Here is a 24319-nt window from a genome sequence, read left to right as displayed (position 1 = left end):
TTGAGTTCAGTATTTATCCTGGCAAGGAGGTGGCAGTTGGGGACTTGGCTTATGCTCTAAATTCACTAGCCCTATGGGTAAATTATACCAGTCTGGATTGAGGACATTAACATGCAAGGCTGAGAACGCTGACCATTTTTATAGAAATAAGGGTTTTTTTTTAAATATCAAGTTTGCTCTATACAGCTTATGGTTAAAATATTGATTAGAAGGTTAACAGAGATGGAATTTCAGCATCACTAGGGAACATATTTAAAGATAAGCAGCATTATGGACCACATCATAGAAAATTAGCATAAAGTGGATCAGTCACTGTAGCAGGATTAGAGGGTAAAACAGGAATTTGACCTTCCCGCTGAGAAAAAATATTGAGCTCATTGGTATAGAGTAACTCAATGTTATCAGCTTTCCATATTCTATGACCCAGGCTACTTTAAGATGGATTTCTAAATAATTCTGTTAGAACTAGCCTCAAACACAAAAAAAGGGCCTGATTTTCACCATTGAGGTGACTTAAAAAACATGGCTTTATGCTTCACTTTAGGCACCTGAATTTTGCCAACTGTAAAAACAAGCAGCACCAATACCAGCCCACAAAGGCAACGTTTTGAACTGATTGATAACTACTAGCTATATCCTCACATTTGCTCTGAGAAATATTTATGTGCACATAGGCAACCATAATATCTGGTGCATATAGACACTTCCTCTAATTCTAAAAGAGGCATAATTCCTAAACAGACCAGTGATGTTCACCTTCATCAAACCTAAAATGAGATCCAGGATGGACCTTAGTCCTCTTATCTTTTTAGGTTATCAGAACATAAATGGAATAAATCTTCCCCCCAGAAGATTTCTCCAGCTCATCTGTCACTCTTGCTTGTCTTTATTGTTCGTCCTACATAGACTTGAGTGAATATAGAAGGTGGTAGCATCAGTGCCACCAGATAAGGTATCAGCTTCGTCAGACTGTGGCTAAGATCAGGGATCAAGACTAACACCACCAAAAGCTCTAAGTGAAAAATTCAAGCTTCAGTCCGCTTGATGCATGTCCATCTTCAGAATCCTAGAAATGAAGTAGCATGCTGAAACAGGTAGCAGGCTGTTCAATAAGTCCTGATGGGTCTTGTTTACAGCCCGTTTCTTTTTCTGGTTCTCATATTAGCGCAAGGTTGTGGTGTACGGACTTTCAACAGTGGAGGAATGTTTCAAATCTAAACTGTCCTCAATGAAACTGAAAAACATTCATATTCAATTTTGTAAACTCTCTTCTCCGCCCCCTCCGATTTTTAATCATACAAAATGCAAAGGATGCTGAAGTAGTATAGGCTCAAATTTTAAATGCTGAATTCATATTTTATTTGTTGGGAAAATGCATCCACAGGTAATAGAAAGGCATGAATCCCACTATCCCACTGCTGTTTGGATGTTATCTATGGGAACTCATCAAGTTTCATGGAAGCAGCAGGGATCCATCACAGCAAGGATCTTTTACAGAAAGATAAATGAATAAAGATGATTGTCAGGAAATTCTATATACCTTGATGATATCCTTTGTAATGGTCTCCTGTTGATCAAGTAAGGCACATTATCACCCCCAAAATTAATTAAGACTAGTTGTTGTAGCCCATTGCAAGAGTGTCATTACCAGGGCTTCTCTGCACAATTCACACTCCATCCTTAGCTGCAGTTCGGGGGTGGGGCTGTCCACCTCTTTCCCCACACCTAGCAATCCAATTCTTTAACATCTAATTTAAAACAAAATATTCCGTTTGATAGTATGCATTGTCAGCAGAAACACAGGATTCAAATTAATCACACAACATTCAGAACTGTGGAAGCAGATTACACATGCAAAATGTGATGAAGAAATATTGTACATCCACAGATCTTTGAGCAAATTGTGCCATTTTAACTCAACATTTCAATGCACAGAGACGGCATCCAAAACACTAACTGAAATAATCATTTATTGACAGTGTTGTCGGTTTATGTAATTTTAATTCACAAATTGTGAAAGGAAGGTTAATCGGAAGTGACTGCCAGAGTATTTTTAAAATTTTACCAATCAACTTATTTGTTGTTGAACAGTTCTACTTTAAGGAAGAAAAGATTGCATAGGTTCTAGATGTGTGAACAAAAAAAGTGAGATCTGAAGTACATCAAGAGTCACATTACATTTCAAAGTGTACACTGGCTACTCAAAAATATTCACTTGCAGGTGCAAGACAGACATTGGAATAACCTATAGAATAAGGCTTGTTACTGCTTAATATGCAAAATCTTGTCCTATCATTATAGAATATGTAGAATATATATATATATTTTATTAATCAGAAAAAATAAAATGAAGACACTTGAATTTATTTTTGGAACCTGTTTTTGATTCAGATATTTCAAACATGAACACTGTGCTTTATCTTGGATTTATCTTGGAAAACACAGGATTTATCTTGGAAAACTGACAGCGGTAGCGGCATCAGGGGATTCTTCACAGCATTAAAAGAAGTTTTATCAGAGCATAAATGGAATGGTCTGACTGTGCAGTAACAAATAAGCATGCAGAGAAGAAACCCTTAATAAATTAGAAGTCCAAAATTATTTAAAGTTCTCCTTAAAATAAGAGCTACAGCGTCTTTGTAGCATGAATAGTCATACTGTGAATGCTGAGGAAAGGTCCAGTTCTGCATTTCTGACAAACATTTGAGGTCTCTGATTCCTCTTGGTAATCAATGTATGGCCCAGTTCTTTGGTGTCTGAAAATTAAAGCTACAGTTTTGAGAGGGTGTACTCCAATTATGATCTGTTTAATTCTGTATTTTAGATTGTTCTTCATAATGTAATAACATAATTTGTTAATGTTTCCAGTTACTTACCAGACTAACCTCTTTAATACAAGAGTGGAGCCAAACAATATAAATGAGTTCCTGCAGACCACAACGTATATGAATTCTCCTGAAGTTACCTGTAAGTTAATCTCTTACCACAGGGGCATCATTTTCATACAATTACAGAAAAGCATCCACTATACCTAAAAATAAAGCTTTCCTTACAAAACAATATTTCTGTACATTAAAACAGATCCTGTACAGTCTAAATTTCTTTAAAATAGGTTTTAAAACATTTAAGAAAAACCCTAGTTCTTTTTATGTGCAGAGAAAAGTATATACAGGCAAATACAATGTGGCTTTAGGAGGGGAAGGAGACTATAAGCTATTTAATAGAGATCTGAAGCTCATTAAGTTGAAAGATCTATTAAAGGCCAGTTCCAAGTTAACAATGAATGGTGTATGCAATTACATATACACCTGAGTATAACTTTCTGACTTATCCAATTAACCTTAATATCTACCAAAAATAATTAACATAAAAGGCAGACACATACGAAGAGATGAGCAGTGTTTCAACCTAAATATATTTATCTAGTATCTATAGGGTGTGAGCAGCTGTATTAAGAAAGCAGACAAAAGGCACAAAATTAGCACTACAGAAAGTTAGGCAGTCATGCTACTGTAAGTTAGAAATATAGTGGTATTTATAAGGGTCACTGTAAAAGTAAGTTAAGCACTGAGCAGAAGTCAATTTACTACATTTTACATTTTAGTCTTGTTACTGTACTTTCTCTTGAAAATTGACATCTCACTTTAACTGAAATGCACCTAAGCTTAAATACATTGTATGTTTTTAGAAGTTCACTTTCTTCATGTCACAGTGGTTTACTTACAAAGTAAAATAAAAGCTATAGATTTTTACATTACAAAACAAATTACTGCCCCAGTATTTTTTTTTAAAAATTACTAAAGCCCTTATTTCATCACTAAGTAGTAAGTTACCAAATCTTTTCTGATGTAAAAGTAGCATTTTCTGAGAAGGCTAGCCATAATTCTCTATTATGAGAAAATGTGAGAAAGCAATCAGCTTGGCCAAAAAGAAGAGAACCACCAAAAATACAGGACTGCTCAAACCTTTAACACAAGACTGATGGGCTGTAAAGCAAGTTCACCCAATAACATTGGCATTCCCTAGCATAGTCACTGCCAGTGGTGTTTCAGAGAGATCCCCATTCCCACGGTCAAGGGGCTGACAAATGACCTTGCAAAATATTAAGCATCTCTTTGGAATACAAAAAATAATAGAAATAAAAATAAAAAAGGACACAATGGATTAGTACAGACAAGGTTCTTGCAAAGGTATTGCTGCTTTTTAAAAGGTGGCAGGAAATGCATGCTTAAAAGTGAGTCGCAAGAACAGAAAACATGCTCTTAACCCAATATCCCAAAGAATGTTATCAATGTATCTTGCTTTGAAGTGAACCATTTAACCACCATTTTAGTCTATGAATGACTGTCAGTGACAAGTCACATTTTATAAGTGCAAAACATTTTTGGCAAAGTGAAAAATAGAAAACCTCAAACTGTACTAATAAAAAAGTATTCTTAATTACCAACATAGAGCCTGATCCCACAAGCAAACACATGCAACTCTCATTGACTTCAATGGGAGTTCTGTGAACATAATGCTTAAAGGATTAGGTCCTTAATCGCTGTTAGTGTGTGTATAATAGGTTTACATATATATATCAATACACAGTATGTGTGTGTATGTATATACACATACAAAATGGCTCTTGAATAAACTTGAGCTTGTAGCTGTTTTGAGATGCATCAATCACAGTAGATAGCTTCTTATTTGTATCTCATAACAGAGCTTTTCAATGACACCTGGAGGTTAAATACTGCATCGTTTTAATGCCTCTAAGATGGGTTTGTTATGAGACAACAGTGCGCTCTGTCTTGTCAATGGGACTTCCAGAGGGGATTGAAGTATATCCAACCATCACCCTGTAAGAAAATTAGAAAGATTTTACAAATGAACCTTTCAAATTTTTAAAAAATATACAATCCACTATAGATTTAGTAGAAGCTAAAGGAATACTGTCAACTACAATAAATAAATCACATTGCTGCCTGAAAACCTTGTGCCTACTACATTACAAATAATATGTAAGACTGCTAAAAATGAATGGTATTAGTGAAAGCCTTTTTCACTTTCTTTATTTTGTACAACAGACAGCACTGTGTTGTAGAGAGTGAGTTTCCCCCTTGTTGAAAAAGCCCTTAAACTATCAGCAGGAGGAAGATAAAATAACCTTAAAGGTTATTTGACAGGAATGTTTTTGAAAAATTCTAGTTATGTTAGCTAAATAGTGCTCTAGAAGAAACTGGAATTGTTTAAATTTGTCTATTTTTTAAAAAGTTGATAGTGTCCATTAAAATAGGTAGTTGTTTTGAGAACAAGTATATTCTTTGTATTTCATCATATTCTGCGTCTTGAAAAGGAAGAGAAAATTTTAACTTCATTTCCATTCCATACAAATAATTCATCAATACTGCCAGGAGTATTACTAGACCTGGTTCAAAAAACATCTTGCTCCAACTTCCACAAAAATAAAAAAAGGGCCTGAATATATGAGATTATATCCTACCCTCAATCTGCAGAATAATTTGCACCATTGTAAATGGGAACTGTAAATGGGAACTATACGGATAAGAGTTAACACTGAGGACCTGTCTACACTAGTGGCGGCAATCGACGGGAGATACGTTCACATGGTGCAATGTCTTCACAGTGCTGCGTCAATGGGAGGGAGTCTCCCATCAACACAACCTTACTCCTTTCGGGGACGTAGACTAATGAAGTTGACCGGAGAGCGCTCTCAGATCGACTGAGCAGGTCTACACAGGCCCGCTCAATCAATACCACTGCATCAATGCCTGGCGCCACAGCAGTGAAGACATGCCCTGAGTCTATATAGTGCCAAATATTTCAATACACACATTGTTTATAGTACGCTAGAGATCAGGATTTTGTTATACATACCCTTGTAGGTGTAGTTTCCTAACACCTGAAGATTATGGAACCAACAATTTAAAAAACCACTGAAGTAGTTTAGATGCATATTTTAAATTTTGTAAACAAAACCATTAAAATATCAACAACAGATAAGATGAAAGAAAACAGATCAACATAATATTTCCTCCACATCTTTAAAAAAGGTAAATATTTCTTTGCACTTGTGGAAACCCAAACAGCCACCTTGGGCTACAACATCAGAACCAGAAATGAAAGTGACCAATCTAGTTTCATCATCCAAGATGAATAGAATAAAACAGCATAATCTTAAAAAATATTTACATTTCATAAACTTTAAATGTTATTAGTAACAGTGATTTTCTTCTCCATTGCCTGATTTTTGTCTTAATATTTTCCTTTTTAAAGTAACTGGAGCATCCAGACTCTGTTGCTGATAGGGACAGTGAAATCCTAACATCCAGATCTAAAGGGCTTAACTGTTAATTGCTTCTTACTGTCCCCATCATGCAATGCACATGAATAATCCCATTGAGTTCAATGGTGCTACTCTCATAAGAATGAAAAAATGGCCATATTTGGTCAGACCGGTAGTCCATCTAGCCCAGTATCCTGTCTTCCGACAGTGGCCGATGCCAGATGCTTCAGAGAGAATGAACGGAACAGGGCAATTATCAAATGATCTATCTCCTGTCCCAGCTTCTGGAAGTCAGCGGTTTAGGAACACACAGATCCATGAATTTATCTAATTTTTTTAAATTCAGTTATACTTTTGATCTTCAAAACATCCCCTGGCCATGAGTTCCACAGGCAGATTCTGTAGTGTGAAGAAGTATTTCCTTATGTTTGTTTTAAACCTGCTGCCTATTAATTTCATTGTGTGGTTCTTGTTATGTGATGGGGTAAAGAACACTTCTTTATTCACTTCCACCATACCATACTTGATTTTAAGACCTCTCGCATATCTCTGCTAAGCTGAACAGTCTTTTTAATCTCTCCTCAGATGAAGCTGTTCCATACCTCTAATAATTTTTGCCCTTCTCTGCACCTTTTCCAATTCTAAGTTATCTTTTTTGAGATGGGCCGACCAGAACTGCATGCAGTATTCAAGATGTGGGCACACCATGGATTTATATAGTGGCATTATGGTATTTTCTGTCTTATTTTCTATCACCTTCCTAATGGCTCCTAACACTGTTAACTTTTTTGACTGCTGCAGCACACTGCGTAGATGTTTTCAGAAAATTATCCACAATGACTCCAAAATCTCTTTCTATAGTGGTAACAGCTTATCTACACCCCATCATTTTGAATGTATAGTTAGATTATGTTTTCAATATGCATTACTTTGCACTTATCGACACTTAATTTCATCTGCCACGTTGTTGACCAGTTACCCAGTTTTGTGAGACCCCTTTTTAATTCTTCACAGTCATCTTTGGACTTAACTATCTTAAGTAATTTTGTATCATCTGTATACTTTGCCTCCTCTCTGTTTAAACTTTTTTCCAGATCATTCATGAATATGCTGAATAGCACTGGTCCCAGTACAGATCCTTAGGGGATCCCACAATTTACCTCTCTGCACTGTGAAAACTGATCATTTATTTCTATCCTTTGTTTCCTATCTTTTATCCAGTTACTGATCCATGAGGGGAACTTCCCTCTTATCCCATGACTGCTTACTTTGCTTAAGAGCCTTTGGACAGGGAATTTGTCAAAGGCCTTCTGTAAGTCCAAGTACACTATATCCACTGGATCACTCTTGTCCACTTCTTTTGGACACTCACAAATAATTCTAATAGATTAGTGAAGCATGATTTCCCTTGACAAAAGCCCTGCTTACTCTTCCCCAACACATTATGTTCATGAATGTATCTGAAAATTCTGTTCTTTACTATAACTTCAACCAATTTGTCTGGTACTGTAGTTAGGCTTATCAGCTTGTAATTGCCAGGATCACCTGTGGAGCCTTTTTTAAAAAAATCAGCTTTACATTAACTATCTGCCAGTTCTCTGGTACAGAGGCTGATTTAAGTGATAAGTTACATGCCACCATTAGTAGTTGTGCAATTTCATATCTGAGTTCCTTCAGAACTCCTGGGTGAATACCATCTTGTCCTGGTGACTTATTACTTTTTAACTTATCAATTTGTTCCAAAACCTTCTTTACTGACACCTCAATCTGGGACAGTTCCTCAGATCTGTCACCTAAAAAGAATGGTTCAGGTATGGGAATCTCTCTTACATCCTCTGCAGCAAAGACTGATGCAAAGAATTCATTTAGATTATCCACAATGGCCTTGTCTTCCGCGAGTGCTCCCTTTAGCACCTCGATCGTTCAGTGGCCCCACTGATTGTTTGGCAGGCTTCCTGCTTCTAATGTACTTTCAAAAAAATTTTGCAGTTAGTTTTTGTGTCTTTTACTAGTTGCTCTTTAAAATTATTTTTTGGCCTATCTAATTATACTCTTACACTTGACTTGCCAGAGTTTATGTTCTTTTCTATTTTTCTCAGTAGGATATGACCTCCAATTTGTAAAGGATGTCTTTTTGTCTCAAACTGCCTCTTTCATTCTGTTTAGCCATGGTGGCATTTTATCATCCTCTAACTAGTTTGTGGGGTGGGGTTTTATGTGGGGGTATACATTTAGTTTGACAGGCATTTCACTCTTGCAACTGTATCTTTTAATTTCCATTTAACTAGCCTTCCTCGCTGTTGTGTAGTTCCTTTTTTTGAAGGTAAATGCTACTGTGATGCATTTCTTTGCTTTTTAATGCTCTACAAGGATATTAAATTTAATTACATTATTGTTGCTATATTCATCTGTTTGGCCACTTCGGACTAAATCAAGAACTGCCTCTCCCCTTGTGGGCTCCAGGACTAGCCACTCCAAAAAGCAATCATTAACGGCGTCTAGAAATTTTAGCTCTGCATCCCATCCTAAGTCAGTCAATATGGAGATAGCTGAGACCCCCATTATTGGATTTTCTGTTTTTGTAGCCTCTCTAATCTCCCTGAGCAATTCACCATCACCATCCTTGTTAGGTGGTCACCAATGATGAGCACCAACAATACTGCCACGAATGACCTTGAGTGGATAACTACATGGCTCTGGGAAGAAGGATAAAAGAGTTTGGGGCATAAATGGTGTTCTCATCCATCCTCCCTGTTGAAGGAAAAGCCCTGGGCAGGGACTGTGGAAGCAAACGCATGGCTACGCGGGTGGTGTCAGCAAGAGGGCTATGGCTTCTTCGAAAACGAACTGATGTTCCAGAGAAGCAATTGAAGGGGGCTGGATGTTCTTAAAAGATGTAAAACTAGAGGCTCAACATCAAGCTATTCTGACACAGAGGAAAGATAAGAGCCACAAGAGGTCAATATGGCCGCACAAGAAGCTTCTTAGCTATCTAAAAACCAAATGGGATACATACAGGAAATGGAAGGAGATGCATGTCACCAAGGAAGCATACATGGGAATAGCATGAGCGTGTAGGGACAAAAATCAGCAAAGCCAAGGCAAAGAATGACTTACAGCTGGCAAGAAAGGTTAGAGACAACAGGAAGGGGTTCTTTAAATATGTCAGACAAAAAGAAATCAAGGACAGTGAGAGTCCACGGCTCAATGGAGAAGGTGAGCTGGTAATGGAAGATGACAAGAAGGCAGAGCTGCTCAATGCCTACTTTCCTTCAGTCTTCTCACAAAAAACCAACATGTGACTGGATGACTAGCGAAGTTACCATAGACAATGAAGGGTAAGGGATGCAGATCACGATAAGTAAAGAACATGTCAGACATCTTCTGCCCATTTAAAATGAATTCAAGTCAGCAGGGCCAGATACTATTCACCTGAGAGTTCTGAAGGAATTAGCTGAAGAAATTTCACAGTCACTGGCAATAATGTTTACAAACTCATGGATTACAGGGGAGTTCCAGACGACTAGGGAAGGACTAACATAGTGCACATCTTTAAAAAGGAAAAAGAGGAGAAGCTGGGGAACTATAGACCAGTCAGCCTGACTTTGATATCTGGGAAGCTACTAGAGCAATGTATAAAACATTCAATTCGCAAATACCTGGAGGAAGAAGGGGTAAATCACTAGCAGCGAGCATGGATTTACCAAGAACAAATCATGCCAAACCAGCTTGATTTCTTTCTTTGACAAGGCAACTGATTAGGTGGATAGGGGGAATGCAGTGGACATAATATATTTGGACTTCAGCAAGGCTTTTGAAACAGTCCCACATGATATTCTGATAAGTAATCTGGAGAAATGCAGGCTTGACAGAACCACCATGAAGTAGATATATAATTGGTTAAACAACCGCAAACAAAGTTTACTATTAACTATTAATGGAATGTCGTCAGACTGGAGGGAAGTCTCAAATAGGGTTCTACAGGTATCTGTTCTGGGTCCAATGTCGTTAAACATCTTTATTAATGACTTGGATGTAGGAATAGAAAGCATACTGATCAAGCTAGGGCATACTGACAAAGCTAGGGCAAATTACCAATACTATCGAGGATAGAGCTAAAATTCAGAGGGATCTTGATAAATTGGAGAACTGGACTATACAGAACAAAATGAAATTCAACAAAGACAAATGTAAGGTACTACACTTAGGGAAGAAAAACCAAATGCACAAATACAGAATGGGGGAAAACGGGCTTGGCAGAGCACTGCTAAGAATGATCTGGAAGTTGTGGTGGATCACAGCCCCAACATGAGTCAGCAATGCAATGCTGCTGCTGCTGCAAAAAAAAAAAGCAAATGCAATTTTAAGTTGCATTAACAGAGGTATAGCATGCAAGTCATGGGAGGTGATAGTACCGCTCTACTCGGTGCTGGTTAGGCTTCAGCTGGAGTACTATGTCCAATTTTGGTCACCAATGTATAGAAAGGATGTAGAGAAACTAGAAAAGATCCAGAGGTGAGTGACAAAAATGATCAAAGGAATGGAATGCAAGTCATATGAGCAAAAGTTGAAGGAACTGGGTATGTTTGGCAAGGTAAGGAAACTATTTCTGTGCTTGTTTCATTTAAATTAAGATGGTTAAAAGCAGCATTTTTCTTCTGCATAATGAAGGTTCAAAGCTGTATTAAGTCAAGATTCAGTTGCAAACTTTACAAAGAACAACCTCAATGTTTTGTTCAGAGTTCCAAACATTTCAGAATTACAAACAACCTCCATTCCTGAGATGTTTGTAATTCTGAGGTTCTACTGTACTAAATTTTTACACTTTGCTCCTAGAAAGGATGGGCCTGAGAGTCAAACTTGGTTCACTTAAGCAGGTGAAATATAAAACTGTTTTTAAAAACAAACTAAAAAAATCCACAGCTCTCTAAAGCAGCTGGTTTAAATTTCACATCCAGGGTTTTCAGCTTCTTAGTAGGATAATATTGAACAAACAATCAGTATTGCTGAGACAAAGAGCATAGGGAATTACTAACAGGACATAGTTTCTACTCTATTCTGAGCACCCCAAAATGTCCAATTTGGTGGCTTAAGGTTAAGCAGCTCCATAAAAATTGCCTGATATTCAGAGTTGCTGTTCATAGCTCCCTTTCTCTTCAATTCACTGACATTGAGGTCAACGGGAAATATGAATGACCTTGTAAATTAGAAATGGGATGAAATTTAATAGTGCAAAGTGAAAGGTCATGCATTTAGGGACTAACAACAAGAATTTTTGCTATAACTGGGGGCATATCAGTTGGAAGTGACAGATGAGGAGAAAGACCGAGGTGTACTGGTTGATTACAAGATGACTATGAGATGCCAAAGTGATGTGGCTGTGAAAAAGGCTAACGCAGTCCTAAATGCGTCAGGTGAGGTATTTCCAGTAGAGACAGGGAAGTGTTAGTACATTATACAAGGCACTGGTGAAACCTCTGGAATACTGTGTGCAATTCTGTTCTCCCATGATTAAGAAAGATGAATTCAAACTGGAACAGGTGCAGAGAAGGGCTACTAGGATCATCCGATGAATGGAAAACCTGCTGTATGAGAAAAGACTTAAAGAGCTTGGTTTGTTTAGCTTAACCAAAAGAAGGTTAACGGGAGATCTGATTGCTCTCTATAAATACATCAGAGGGAGGGACAGAAGTTGTTTAAATTAAGCACCAACATGGGCACAAGAACAAATGGATATAAACTGGCCATCAACAAGTTTAGGCTTGAAATTAGAAAAAGGTTTTTAAACCATCAGAGGAGTGAAGTTCTGGAAGAGCTTTCCAAGTGGAGCAGTGAGAACAAAAGACCTAACTGGCTTCAGGACCGAGCTTGATAAGTTTATGGAGGGGTTGGTATGACGAGATTGCTTACAATGGCACGTAGCTGAAGTGCGACTGCTAGCAACAAATATCTACAATGGCCGGTGATGGGACACTAGATGGGAAGGGCTCTGAGATAGTACAGAGAATTCTTTCCCAGGTGTCTGGCTGGTGGGTCTTGCCCACGAGCTCAAGGTCTAACTGATCACCATATTTGGGGGTCAGGAAGGAATTTTCCCCTAAGTCAGATTGGCAGAGACTCTGGGGGGTTTTCACCTTCCTCTTCAACAGAGGCGTGGCTCACTTGCAGGTTTAAACCAGTGTAAATGGTGGATTCTCTGTAACTTGAAGTCTTTATATCAAGATTTGAGGATTTCAATAATTCAGCCAGAGCTAGGGGTCTGCTACAGGAGTGGATGGGTGAGGTTCTGTGGCCTGCAATGTGCAGGAGGTCAGACTAAATGATCATGATGGTACCTTCTGACCTTAAATTCTAAGTCAGTGCTGAGCATCAAGCTACTTTTTTTTTTTTAAATGGCCGAAAAATATGAATTTAGGTATCTATTCATAGGAACCCAATTTTTAAAATTTCAGGCATAAATACATTTAATGAAAGGCAAGATAAGAGACAGTTTAAAAGGAGAACAAGATTTATAAAATCTAAAGGAAGTGTGTGATGATAATTTTTAGGAGCCAAAGTTTGGAAAGATTTATACAATGGTATAAATCAAAAGTTGATTTTCACTGTTTGCGCACACACTCCTCACTGTACTGGGAAACTCCACTACATTCCTATTTACTATCTTAAAACGACAAAGAAATGCTTTGATGTGATTCACATTACCTCCTTGCTAAAATATTTTGGTTTCCATGGTGTATTAATAGCCACACGTTGCCTCTCCTCTGCTCGCTGTCTCTCCTCAAGGAGGTGCTTGTGCTCTGTTGCTGCATCGATATTGCCTTCTTTCAGGGAATTGGTAACATGTTGCCAAAGATGCCTGAGTGATTGATCATCAATAAACACAGACAAAATGGAATGAGAATTCCTCAGCAACAGTGAAGGGCCTTGTAAAAAGTAACATACAACCGCAGGATAAACTTGCCAGTCCTTTTTCAGACAGACAATGATAGTGTGTTTATTATCTGGTATTCTACTTGTACCATCTCAAACAGACTTTGAACTATCACTTTTTAATTGTTCTCATTATATTTTAAAAGATACTGTCAACTACATTTACTGTAGTCATGGTTTAACATGTCTATTGTTTATAATATTTCAAAGCTTAAAAATACATACATTTTCCCTAGAATTTCCTCCCTATTTAGCAAGTGTGAAGTCTCTCCCTCCATCATATTAAACTATGGTTGCTGAACACATCTGAAAATCAGGTCCCATCTGGTTACTTCATTTAGGTGCCTGAATGGGAGCTGTTGGGTACTCAGCTCTTGAAAACTTGGCCCTACATCTTCGAATCAACATGATGATTTTTGATAACTGCTTTGTTTCCAGACCTGTAGCTCATCAGTGAAGATAATGTGCAGTGTTTGATTAAAAAGCTTCTATTTCTGAACTAAAAAGTAGTGTATTAAAAGAACACAAGAAGATAAAATGACTGTGACAGTCCCTACCAGGTTACAATAATGTTCAATTGAGAGCCAAATTTGGTCCTTAACTGTTTGACAGTATCTATACGAACTATGTGTCTGGCGAGCATAGAAACCAAATTTAGAGTGCAAGTAGTAACCTTGTGCAACATGTAGAAATAGGGACCAAAAGCTGTCAGAACACTTAAATTCTTTTGCATTGTGTAATTTTCAGTGGTGTTTAAGACAGCCAATATTTAACATTTGTTAAATTGTGAGTATTCAGACAGTGATTGAGTATTTATAGTTCATTTGCTAGTGTCAAAAACAAAACAGATACACACTGGAATGGCTGGCTCTCTCGTTCACGCTCATTTTTTTCTGGTTGGGATATAGGAAAAAAAAAAACATTTATGAGAGAGGGAGCATGTCTATTGGCTAGAACACTTCATTTGACCCAGTGCACCTATTTGTAAAATAGACAGAATATATCCATAGGTGAAACTTAATTCTTTCATGCTCTTTAAGAGTCTCTCAAATGGCAATTAACAGGTGCAACATAATGATGTTCCCGATACATCAAAATATCGATTTTCTAGTGACAAATACATAAAAAATATTTACAGTAAATTCCAGAGCAAGTTCTCTGATACAGTGTGTCAGAGAGTCAGGTGAAAGATTTGATTGCATGACAATTTTTTTTGAAGTATTATGTCATGTACACAGTCAGTAATTCTAATATAAAGCTGTGAGAAATAGACATAAAATTGAATATGTAGAAATGACAATTTAGCAACTACTCACAATGAAGCCAACATAAAAATTGCATTGATTACCTTTCATTTTTTGATTTCACTTAAATGACAATTTCATTTAAATGACAACTTAGCAACTACTCACAATGAAGCAAACATAAAAATTGCATTGATTACCTTTCATTTTTTGATTACCTTTCATTTTTAAACTTTATGAAACCCACACTGAACAGCAGTTATATTGCAGTTTATGGACCAAAAGTTGTTCTGAAGAATCCTGTATGCAGCTTTCATTATTCACTGCCTGAGAGAATTTATACTATCCAAAACAAGAGCTTTACTGAATCGTACATGAATATACGTTTGCTTCCCTATTAAGTTTTTGTCCAGTCTTCATAAACAGAATACTCTCATGGCCATATCCTCACCTTGATTCAAATGGACCTTGTTTTGCTATTGGTCTAATCTTCTTTCGGATAACGGGCAGTTTGGTGGTATCAATCACTTTGGTTTCTCCATTGCTGTACGTAAATTCCAGTGTGCCATTCCATTCTCCTTGTGCCTTACACACAATCGTATTGGTGAGATTATGTTTCACTTCAGCTGTAACCCTAATTCCAATATGACAAATGCCACAATAAAACATACAGTTTATTTTAGCAACAGCATATTAAAAGAACTATAATCCACTAAATTCAAACTAGAACAGATGCACAGACAGGCTACTAGGATGATCCGAGGAATGGAAAACCTACCTTATGAGAGACGACTCAAAAAGCTTGGCTTGTTTAGCCTAACCAAAAGAAGGCTGAGGGGGGATATGATTGCTCTCTGTAAATACATCAGAGGGAGAAATACCAGGATGGGAGAGGAGTTATTTAAGTTAAGCGCCAGTGCAGACATAAGAATAAATGGATTTAAACTGGCCATCAACAAGTTCTGGAACAGCCTTCCAAGAGGAGCAGTGGGAGCCAAAACCTAAATGGTCTCAAGACTGAGCTTGATAAGTTTATGGAGGGGATGATCAGATGAGATTGCCTATAATGACAGGTAGCTGACCTGCAGCTGCTAGCAGCAAATATCTCCAATGGCCAGTGATGAGACACTAGATGGGGAGGGCTCCGAGTTAGTACAGAGAATTCTTTCCCAGGTGCCTGGTAGGTGGGTCTTGCCCACAAGATCAGGGTTTAGCCGATCGCCATATTTGGGGTCAGGAAGGAATTTTCCCCTGGGTCAGATTGACAGAGACCTTGGGGGGTTTTTACCTTCCTCTGCAGCATGAGACACAGCTCACTCGCAGGTTTAAACTGGTGTAAGTGGTGGATTCTCTGTAACTTGAAATCTTTAAAGCAGGGGTCCACAAACTACAGCCCGCGGGCCGCATCCAGCCCACCGACACATTTTGACCGGCCTGCTCAGTCCAGTGGCATTACAATTACGTGCGACCCTTCATAACATAATGCAGGCGTCAGCAACCTTTCACAAGTGGTGTGCCAAGTCTTCATTCCCACCTGCCGACCCCGCCCCTTCCCCGGCCTGGCCCCGTCCCTCTCCCCCATGACGTGGACCCTGCGCCCTTGCCAGAAGGAGCCGCTCCAGGCCCCAAGCAGGGCCGCGCAGCAGGCGCTCCCTCCCTCCCAGCCCTGCCCCTTCCCTCACCCCTCTCCCACATGACATGGGCCCAGCGCCCTGGCCAGGAGGAGCAAGCAGGCCCACCATAAGAGCAAGATTGAGTGATGTGGCCCTGGCAGCTGGAAGTTTGGGGACCCCTGCTTTAAACCATGATTTGAGGACTTCAGTAATTCAGCCGGAAATTAGGGGTCTATTACAGGAGTGGGTGGATGAGATTCTGTGCCCTGCAATGCGCAGGTCAGACTAGATAATCATGATGGTCCCTTCTGACCTTAAAGTCTAAGTGTCCAGGCAATTTTAAAATTCAATTACAAACAGATATGTTTAAGTCAAAACATACACTACAAAAGGAAGCAAGCCAACAGACAGCTGTTTCAATACCTGTGAACTTTTCCTCCATAGAAAGGCTTGGTGTGGAATGTGACAGTAGCAGAATAGCCAGTCTTGGCACAGTTAATATTGACTTTACCTCCAAGCTCCACCCACGGAATGGTAAGTATAGACCGTGCATAGGCACTAGGCAGTGTGAACACGTACTCTTCCTCATGTTCCATTAAGTAAAGAACACCTAGGAGAGAGAAGTTGGAAAGTGAAATGACACTAGCATACTGATGAGAACATGCAGCCACAGCAAAAGGTAATGCACACAGTCGCAGAGTAATAGGAGACCCTCACCATCAAGTCAGAGTGCCTCTACCAGCAAACCTCCCTCAGAAGAAATCTGCTCAAACATAAAAAAGATATTGCTTCAGTTCTGAATTTTAACCACGTGATACCTAAAAATGATATTGGATAATTGCATTTGCGGATAATGTTCGTGGTTTAGCAATAAAAAAAAACAGGTACAAGACTGGTAAGACCAAGGGAAAAAAATCTCTCACAAGAGTCAACTCAGTAGGTCTGAAATACTTTTGTAGCTCTCTCGATCCCCATCATAAAAAGCCCTTTGGGGACAAAGAACCCTGAGGAGAGTGGGCCAGGGGAAAGAAGTCAGCTAGATGTTTGCTCCCTCAATATAACAGACTTCTCCCCATGCATTCTTTCTAGGCCCCGCCTCTAGTAACAGAATCCACTTACGGGAACTCATTCACCCCCACCCCCAGCCTGTCCTCCCAACTGTGCTCTCCCCTTTGATTTGATTCTATTCTGTTCTATATAGGTGCTTATGCTTTCCTCATCGCTGTAGTATTTGAGTGCCTTCCAGAAGTGTGTTAAGTGAGGTATCTAAACATCTGCCACGTGTGGTACATTCTCTCTCTCAACCTCTCCCCAAGAGAAGCCTGTGTGCAGCACAGTACCCTTCAGTTCTCCTGGGGATCCCATGTGCTGCCATCTGACCCACCCCCCTTTCCCCACGGCATTAGTTTGCTCTACTCTTTGCTGTGCATGTGACGTGTCTGTGATGGCTGGAACCGCACTGTGAATCCATCTGGCTCCAGTTAGAGGCCAGCAGCAGCAGGGTGGGAGAATCTCCACAGCTGGCTGAGGAAGCTAGCTACTGCTCCTTGCCTAGTCAGAGGATCTTTGCTTCTGAGGCTTGGTCCACACTACCAGGTTCTGTCAGTATAATCACACCGCTCAAGGGTGTGGATTTTCTACACCCCGAGTGACGTAGTTGTACCGATCTAACCCCCGGTGTAGACAGTGGGAGGGCTTCTCTTGTCAACATAGCTACCTCCTCTTGGGGAGACAGAGTACCTACACCGACAGGAGAAACTCTACCATCGGTGTAGACGGCGTCTTCACTAAGCACCACCGCTGCACCCCTGAAGCACTGTTAGTGTAGACGAGCCCTAGCCTCTGACACCACTTAGAGCAGTTCGGTCCCATCATAACAGCGGGTGGGTTTTCAAAGCAAAGGACATTTGTCAAGTACAGCAAATAGGAAAGTGAACAATACAAATACAGGCTGCATATGAATTCTGCAACACCAAATACTCTGAGTCCAATAAGATATTATTTCACCCTCCTTGTCTCACCAAATATCCTTAGCAGGTCAACTTAAGAAAGGTCAGTCATCAAAAATAAAGTTTGTTCTACCGACTTTGATTTTAATGCTTCTTTTATTTTTCATTTTAATAGCTTCCTAGGACACAAAATGGCGGCTTTGAAGGAAAAAATTTTTTGGAACAGAGATTAAAATAACCCATTGCGCCAGTACATACTTAGAATTCAGAGGATCTTTAACCATTAAACAACAATTTTAATGTAAATTGGACGTAAAAACCTTCACCGTATCTGTTTAGCTATGGAACCATTTTCTTCTAAGCAAAGGTCACAACATACAAATAAATTACTATTTTATTTTTGCCAATATAAAAATATATTCTCAGTACAGGATATAAACACAAACCTAAACAATTCAGAGTTTAAATGAAAGATGTCTCGAAGGTGGGGCAATGCAACAGCACAAGCACAGTACAGTAGAGTGATACAGTAAACTATTTTTAATCTATTGCATTGGCTGTAGTCTCAGTGCTGCCATGAATAAATACCGACAATATGGAAAGTAAGAATGAACACACACTTAACAAGCAAGCTGTGTGCGTGTGTTTTGGCTAAGCCTCATTGGATATGTCTACACAGCAAAGAAAACCTCACAGCTAGCTTGTGCCAGCTAGCTCAGCTCATGGGCTTGGACTGTGGGGCTATTTCATTGCTGTGTAGACTTCTGGGCTCAGGCGGGAGCCCGGGGCCTAGGATGCTGCGGGATCCTGGGCTCTAGGACCACACAGGGCAGGAGAGTCCCAGAGTTCAGGCTCCAGCCCCAGCCCAGAAGCCTACACAGCAATGAAACAATCCCACAGCCCAAGCCCCATGGGCCAGCCGTGGATTTTTCTAAAACATTACAACGGTGAAGTACACACTTTGCTCAGCATGACTACAGGAAAGTTTACATGGGAAGAAATCATCACCACCGCCATCCTGAAAATGTGCCTTGTAATTGCAGTTGGCATTTCTGTACCTCCTATTAGTGACAGCCTTATTGCTGAAGAGTGACATACCTAAGCTGCAGCATAAACAGAAACCAGTGTAAGACAAATAAATCAGCATTAAAGAAAAAGCCTTTCACTCTGCTTTGCTGAGCAAAAGTACAATTTTCTTTAGGATTATTAGCTTACAATTCTGTTTCAGTTCTATTCCCTCCATTATAAACTAAATTCAGTCCTTAAAAATTTACACTAATAATTTTTAACATCCATTGGTGACAGGATCCATTATGACCTTGACAAATTGGAGAAGTGGTCTGAAATCAACATGATGAAATTCAATAAAGACAAGTGCCAAGTATTACACTTTGGAAGTAAAAATTAAATGTACAAATACAAAATGGGTAATAACTGGCTAGGTGATAGTATTGCTGAAAAGTATACTGGAAAAGTGGGTATACTGGATCTCAAACTGAATAAGAGCCAACAATGCGATGCAGTTGCAAAAAAAAGCAAATATTTTAGAATGTATTAACAGGAGAGTTTTATGTAAAAAATGAGAGGTAATTGTCCCACTCTACTTGGCACTTGGCCTCAGTTGGAGTAGTGTATCCAGTTTTGAGTGCCACACTTTAGGAAAGGATGTGGACAACATGGGAAAAGTTCAGAGGAAAGCAACAAAAATGATAAAAAGTTTAGAAAACCTGATCTATGAGGAAAGATTTAAAAAAAGCACATTTAAAATACATTAAAGGTTATAAAGAGGACAGTGATCAACTGTTCTCCATGTCCACCAAAGATAGGACAAGAAGTAATCAGCATAATTTGTAGCAAGGAAGATTTAGAGGTTTTTCCTAATATCTAACATAACTATAAGGATAGTTAAATACTGGAACAGGTTATGGAATCCCCATCACTGGACATTTCTAAAAACAGGTTAGACAAAACACTTGTCAGGGATAGTCTAGATATGATGGGTCCTGCTCAGTATGAGAGGGATGGACTAGATGACCTCCTGAGGTCCCTTCCAGCCCTTGAGTCCCTCTCCCCCCAATCTCTTGCTGATGCTGTAACTTTGTGAACTCATTTTCCTGCAATAAATAGTGATGAAATACATAGATGAGATGCTAGGTCAATAGTGCAATAATTAACTGCAGAAGAGACATACAATTTAATGCTTTCCTCTGATTGTTCAAGGATCAATATGAACAACAAATCATGTGTGGGTCATCAATGGCCTAGAGCAGTTTCCTAACATAACAGGCTTCTCACACTTCATCTGTGTTACTCATCACATCACTTAGACAGGGACTAAATGTTTGTTTTGGTTAAGGCATACAAGGCTGTGGTGTATGAACAGCTACAATGATTCATGCAGTGAAATCATGTAACAGTGGAACAGTAGAATCTCACTCCTATGGTCTCATGAGTGTTTAAATCATTTGTGTTGCATTGTTTGTTTCACACTCATTGAGGAGTTCTATCTAAAGTATATTAGAATTGGAAAAGGCACAGAGAAGGGCAACAAAAATTATTAGGTTTATAGAACAACTTCCATGTGAGGAGAGATTAACAAGTGGGGGATTGTTCAGTTTAGAAAAGAGACAACTAAGTGGGGATATGACAGAGACTTATGAAATCATGAATGGTGTGGAGAAAGTGAATAAATAGGTGTTATTTACCCCTTCACATAACACAAGAACCATTGGTCACCATATGAAATTAACAGGCAACAGATTTAAAACAAACATAAGTAAACATAAGTAAAATAAGGAAGTAATTCTTCACACAACACACAGCCTATGGAACTCGTTGCCAGGGGATGTTGTGAAAGCCAAAAGTATAACAGGATTCAAGAAAGAATAAGATAAATTCATTGAGGATAGGTCCATCAATGTCAATTAGCCAAAATGGGCAGGAATGTAACCCCTTGATTGGTATCCCTAAGACTTTGACTGCCAGAAGTTGGGATTAGATGACAGGGAATGAATGAATCACTTGATAATTGCCCTGTTCTATTCCTTCCCTTTAAAGGACCTGGCCCTGGTCACTGTCGGAGGACAGGATGCTGAGCTAGATGGAAAAAGGAAAGAATATTTTGAAAGCCTTGGATAAAATATATTGTAAACACAAAATTATTTCTATGGTTAATCTACTACTAATTTTTAAGCTAGCTTCAGCTACCTGAAACATTCAGCTATAAATGCCCTAGAGGGCTGATAAATTAAGAGTCATTTGCTCCCGTGGAAGTATGCATTATAGAAGCTGCAAAATCCACAACAGATTATTCATTCAATACTATATCTGCATTCCCTCTGCAAAAGATGGCATCCCTCGTACCAAATCCTTTACAAGTTTTAAAGTTTCCATTTAATTTTTAAAATACCACCCAAAAATACACACGTCATCTTTTTTTTTTAAAGTTAATAGCCATCTGATTATGTAAAACAAAAACATACAACCCACAACAAAAGTTTGAACTCTATGTTCTTTGTAAAATTAAGCTATAAATCTAATTCACAGCGTTATGAATTCTGCATCTTCATGAATTTTGCTGCCTTGCAACAAAACAATACAGCCCAGTATGAAAGGAACCTCAGTGGTTCTATGCTAGACATGTATTAAACACTGCCTTTTCACTAAAATAAGCTAAGACTTTTTGCCCTCTGTGACATCTGTTTGGTGGCTCTTTTCTTCCATAACAGTTTTATATACTGCAATGGTTATTTTTGCTCCCCCTTCCCTTGCAAATTTAAATCCCAACACCATTCTATTTTATCACATCCTCTTTTCTTTCCATTAAAGCATCAGTTAACATTAACCAGAGCTTGGCATTGTGGAAAGATCAATTTTTATCTGTAATGCATCTCCCACATTCAGAGATGATAGGATAGCATAGAAAGCAGCTACATGGATTTCTAACATCACCTCTTACATGCATGCTGATTTCTATCACTCCATATGTTCAGCTCATCTGGTTGATATTCATGTGGAACAAAGAACCAAGACAAAAAAACCAATCAATTCAATACTGAGTTGCCGTTGCCATCTCTAGACTGCAACATGCTCTAAAAACTGATCTACAGCATTTGAATGAAGAGATCTTACTGTCATTAAACCCCATGACTATTTTAATTCATATAGGCGCTTCTGTATTTCCACATTATTCTTATTTAACATACGCACTTATTATTGATTTAAAAGAGTCACGAAACAAGCTCGCCCCTCACAACAAGGTCATTGTGATGAGCTGCAAGGAACGGAAGAAGTTTCACAATAACCACAAGACTATTATCAATGTATTCCTGACCCAATCTAGTTCCAAGAATTCTTTATTACACCATTTATGCAAATAGGCAATAGAAGTATAACAAATCTCATTCAACACTCGGCAGCCACCAACAAAAATGGTCACTAGATGCTCAGAAGCAAGGCTGTTAAATACATCCTGGTTTTGTGTGTTCTTCAACACACAGGTCACAACCTAGTTACAGAATGAAATACAAATCATTCTGTTAAATATAGCAAGATGATGTTAGCAAGATGCTATCTACCATATAACTGTCTGAATCATGAATTATAGCAAAATTATTTCAACTGTCTAGTGCGCTGTCGGAAAATGCCTTTCATATACTGGAAAAAAAACTGCTCTAAATGTAGTATATTTAGTACCTATGGAGAAACCTGTATATTAACATTAAATTATTCAAAATACAGACATAGGTCAAACCAGAGACCATATTGTAAATACAGGGTAAATTACTTTTTCAATAACATATTGCAGAATCTAAAACTCCTAATAGTCTAGCAGAAGTTCAAGGACACACACACACCCATAACTTTTAAAAACATCTATTAATGCATATATACAAATATCCAGATATAGCTGGAAGAAGAAAGTTGTAACAACGAAGAGAAAGCAGCATGCACACCATGGAGAAAATGAGAGAAAGAAGGAAAGAAAAATGGGAAAGAAAAGGCAAGGAAATGAAAAAAAGAAAAGAAACAAGGACAAAAATGATCTGATTAGGCCAACCAGCACACACAGTGATATCTTACAAAGCAGTTCCATGTTGTAATGCAAAGGATATTCTCTGAGACACCGAAGAACATAAGGAATATTTCAAGCCAAAAGACAATGGGCATTGCATTACTGGACAACTAATAGGTGCTTTCAGGTGCATTGAAATTCAAGATCAAGAGAGTTCAACCATCCCAAAAACGCATCAATAGTTCAGAAAAGGCACTCCCCAAAAATCTTATAAATTGATGCAGATTTCATATTAATTATACAATGCATGAGAGAGAAAAATATTAGAGTAGTTTTTAGTTTTTGCATGGCTTGACAAGTCCACTCAACAACAGTAAGTAGGAATTTTTTCTGGGGAGAAAGAATCTTACACATCAGTTTCTGCATAATTAAAGTTTTCATTTTTAAAAATTAGGCTTCTAGCCTTCATACTTGTGAATAGATCCTTCTGAATGTGAACTGAATATAAACCAAAGCAGTAATGTTTTTGAGAGCCTGCATGCAGGCAGCCTAAAAAAAGAGAATGGTGGGAATTGCCTACGGACCAAATCCTGTCTTCAGAACACAGCATGAACACCTGGGCTGCACCAGAGAGTTCCTAGGCCACTGAACAACTGCCCCACGGTTGCTACTATAGCTGCATGGCTTGAATTGTTTCGGCACTGCTTGTTTCTCCGAGTAAGTGGAAGGAAATGATCAGAAGATCTGTAGCGGCAGATCATCATGCCCCTCCCTTTCCCCCAAATCCCAGTTGTGAAATGGGGCAACAGTCTTTGCAATACACAGAGGGTGGACAGCCCCCTGCAAACACTCCCCAAGGCCTATCCCTGATGTAAGGGTCCCTCCAGGGCCTTGGAGGAAGGGGAGGAATTCACTCTATTGAGATACATGATCTTCCTCCATATCTCAATGGACAGTTAATTCTGAAGCACCTCCTGTATCTTAGTTTTAGTCCTAGAAAATGTAATATGTCTGGAACTTCTGGGAGGCTTCATCAAGACCCCGGCCAGTTACCCCAAATCCTGAGAGCACCATGTGCACTAACAGCGAGTAGGTTAAATCTTCTGACCTACTGTATAATTTATCAAGAGTGTTTTCTGTATTAAATACTAAAGAATGAAGGGTCTGTCTACACAGGGACACTCAGGAAAGTTAATCCGAATTAACTAGAGGTGTGAATTTAAAATAGTTAAACTGCCTTAAACCCCTGTATGTGTACACACATTCAGAATTAAAATAGC

The 24319-nt window shown here is 38.7% G+C and overlaps 1 protein-coding gene across 3 annotated transcripts in view; it reads right to left on the bottom strand.

Annotated features, from left to right (window-relative positions):
- Positions 1 to 1953: 1953 nt before the first annotated feature.
- OSBPL10 (oxysterol binding protein like 10) overlaps positions 1954 to 24319 on the bottom strand; it is a 168805-nt gene continuing 146439 nt past the window's right edge. For all 3 annotated transcript variants that reach the window (XM_067561842.1, XM_067561844.1, XM_067561843.1), the window contains 4 exons: positions 16500 to 16686; positions 14915 to 15097; positions 12992 to 13145; positions 1954 to 4841 (listed from right to left, as the gene is read on the bottom strand). In XM_067561842.1, coding sequence (XP_067417943.1) covers positions 4797 to 4841; positions 12992 to 13145; positions 14915 to 15097; positions 16500 to 16686 — 569 coding nt within the window. In that variant the 3' untranslated portion in view covers positions 1954 to 4796. The remainder of the gene's footprint in view (positions 4842 to 12991; positions 13146 to 14914; positions 15098 to 16499; positions 16687 to 24319) is intronic.

Source organism: Emydura macquarii, unplaced genomic scaffold (genome assembly GCF_026122565.2).
Source record: "Emydura macquarii macquarii isolate MOO-44397 ecotype Brisbane River unplaced genomic scaffold, CSIRO-AGI_Emac_v2 contig_2422, whole genome shotgun sequence".
NCBI classification, from domain to species: Eukaryota; Metazoa; Chordata; order Testudines; family Chelidae; genus Emydura; species Emydura macquarii.
The sequence above is the reverse complement of the archived record's forward strand: the minus strand, read 5'-3'. Positions and strand labels throughout refer to the sequence as shown.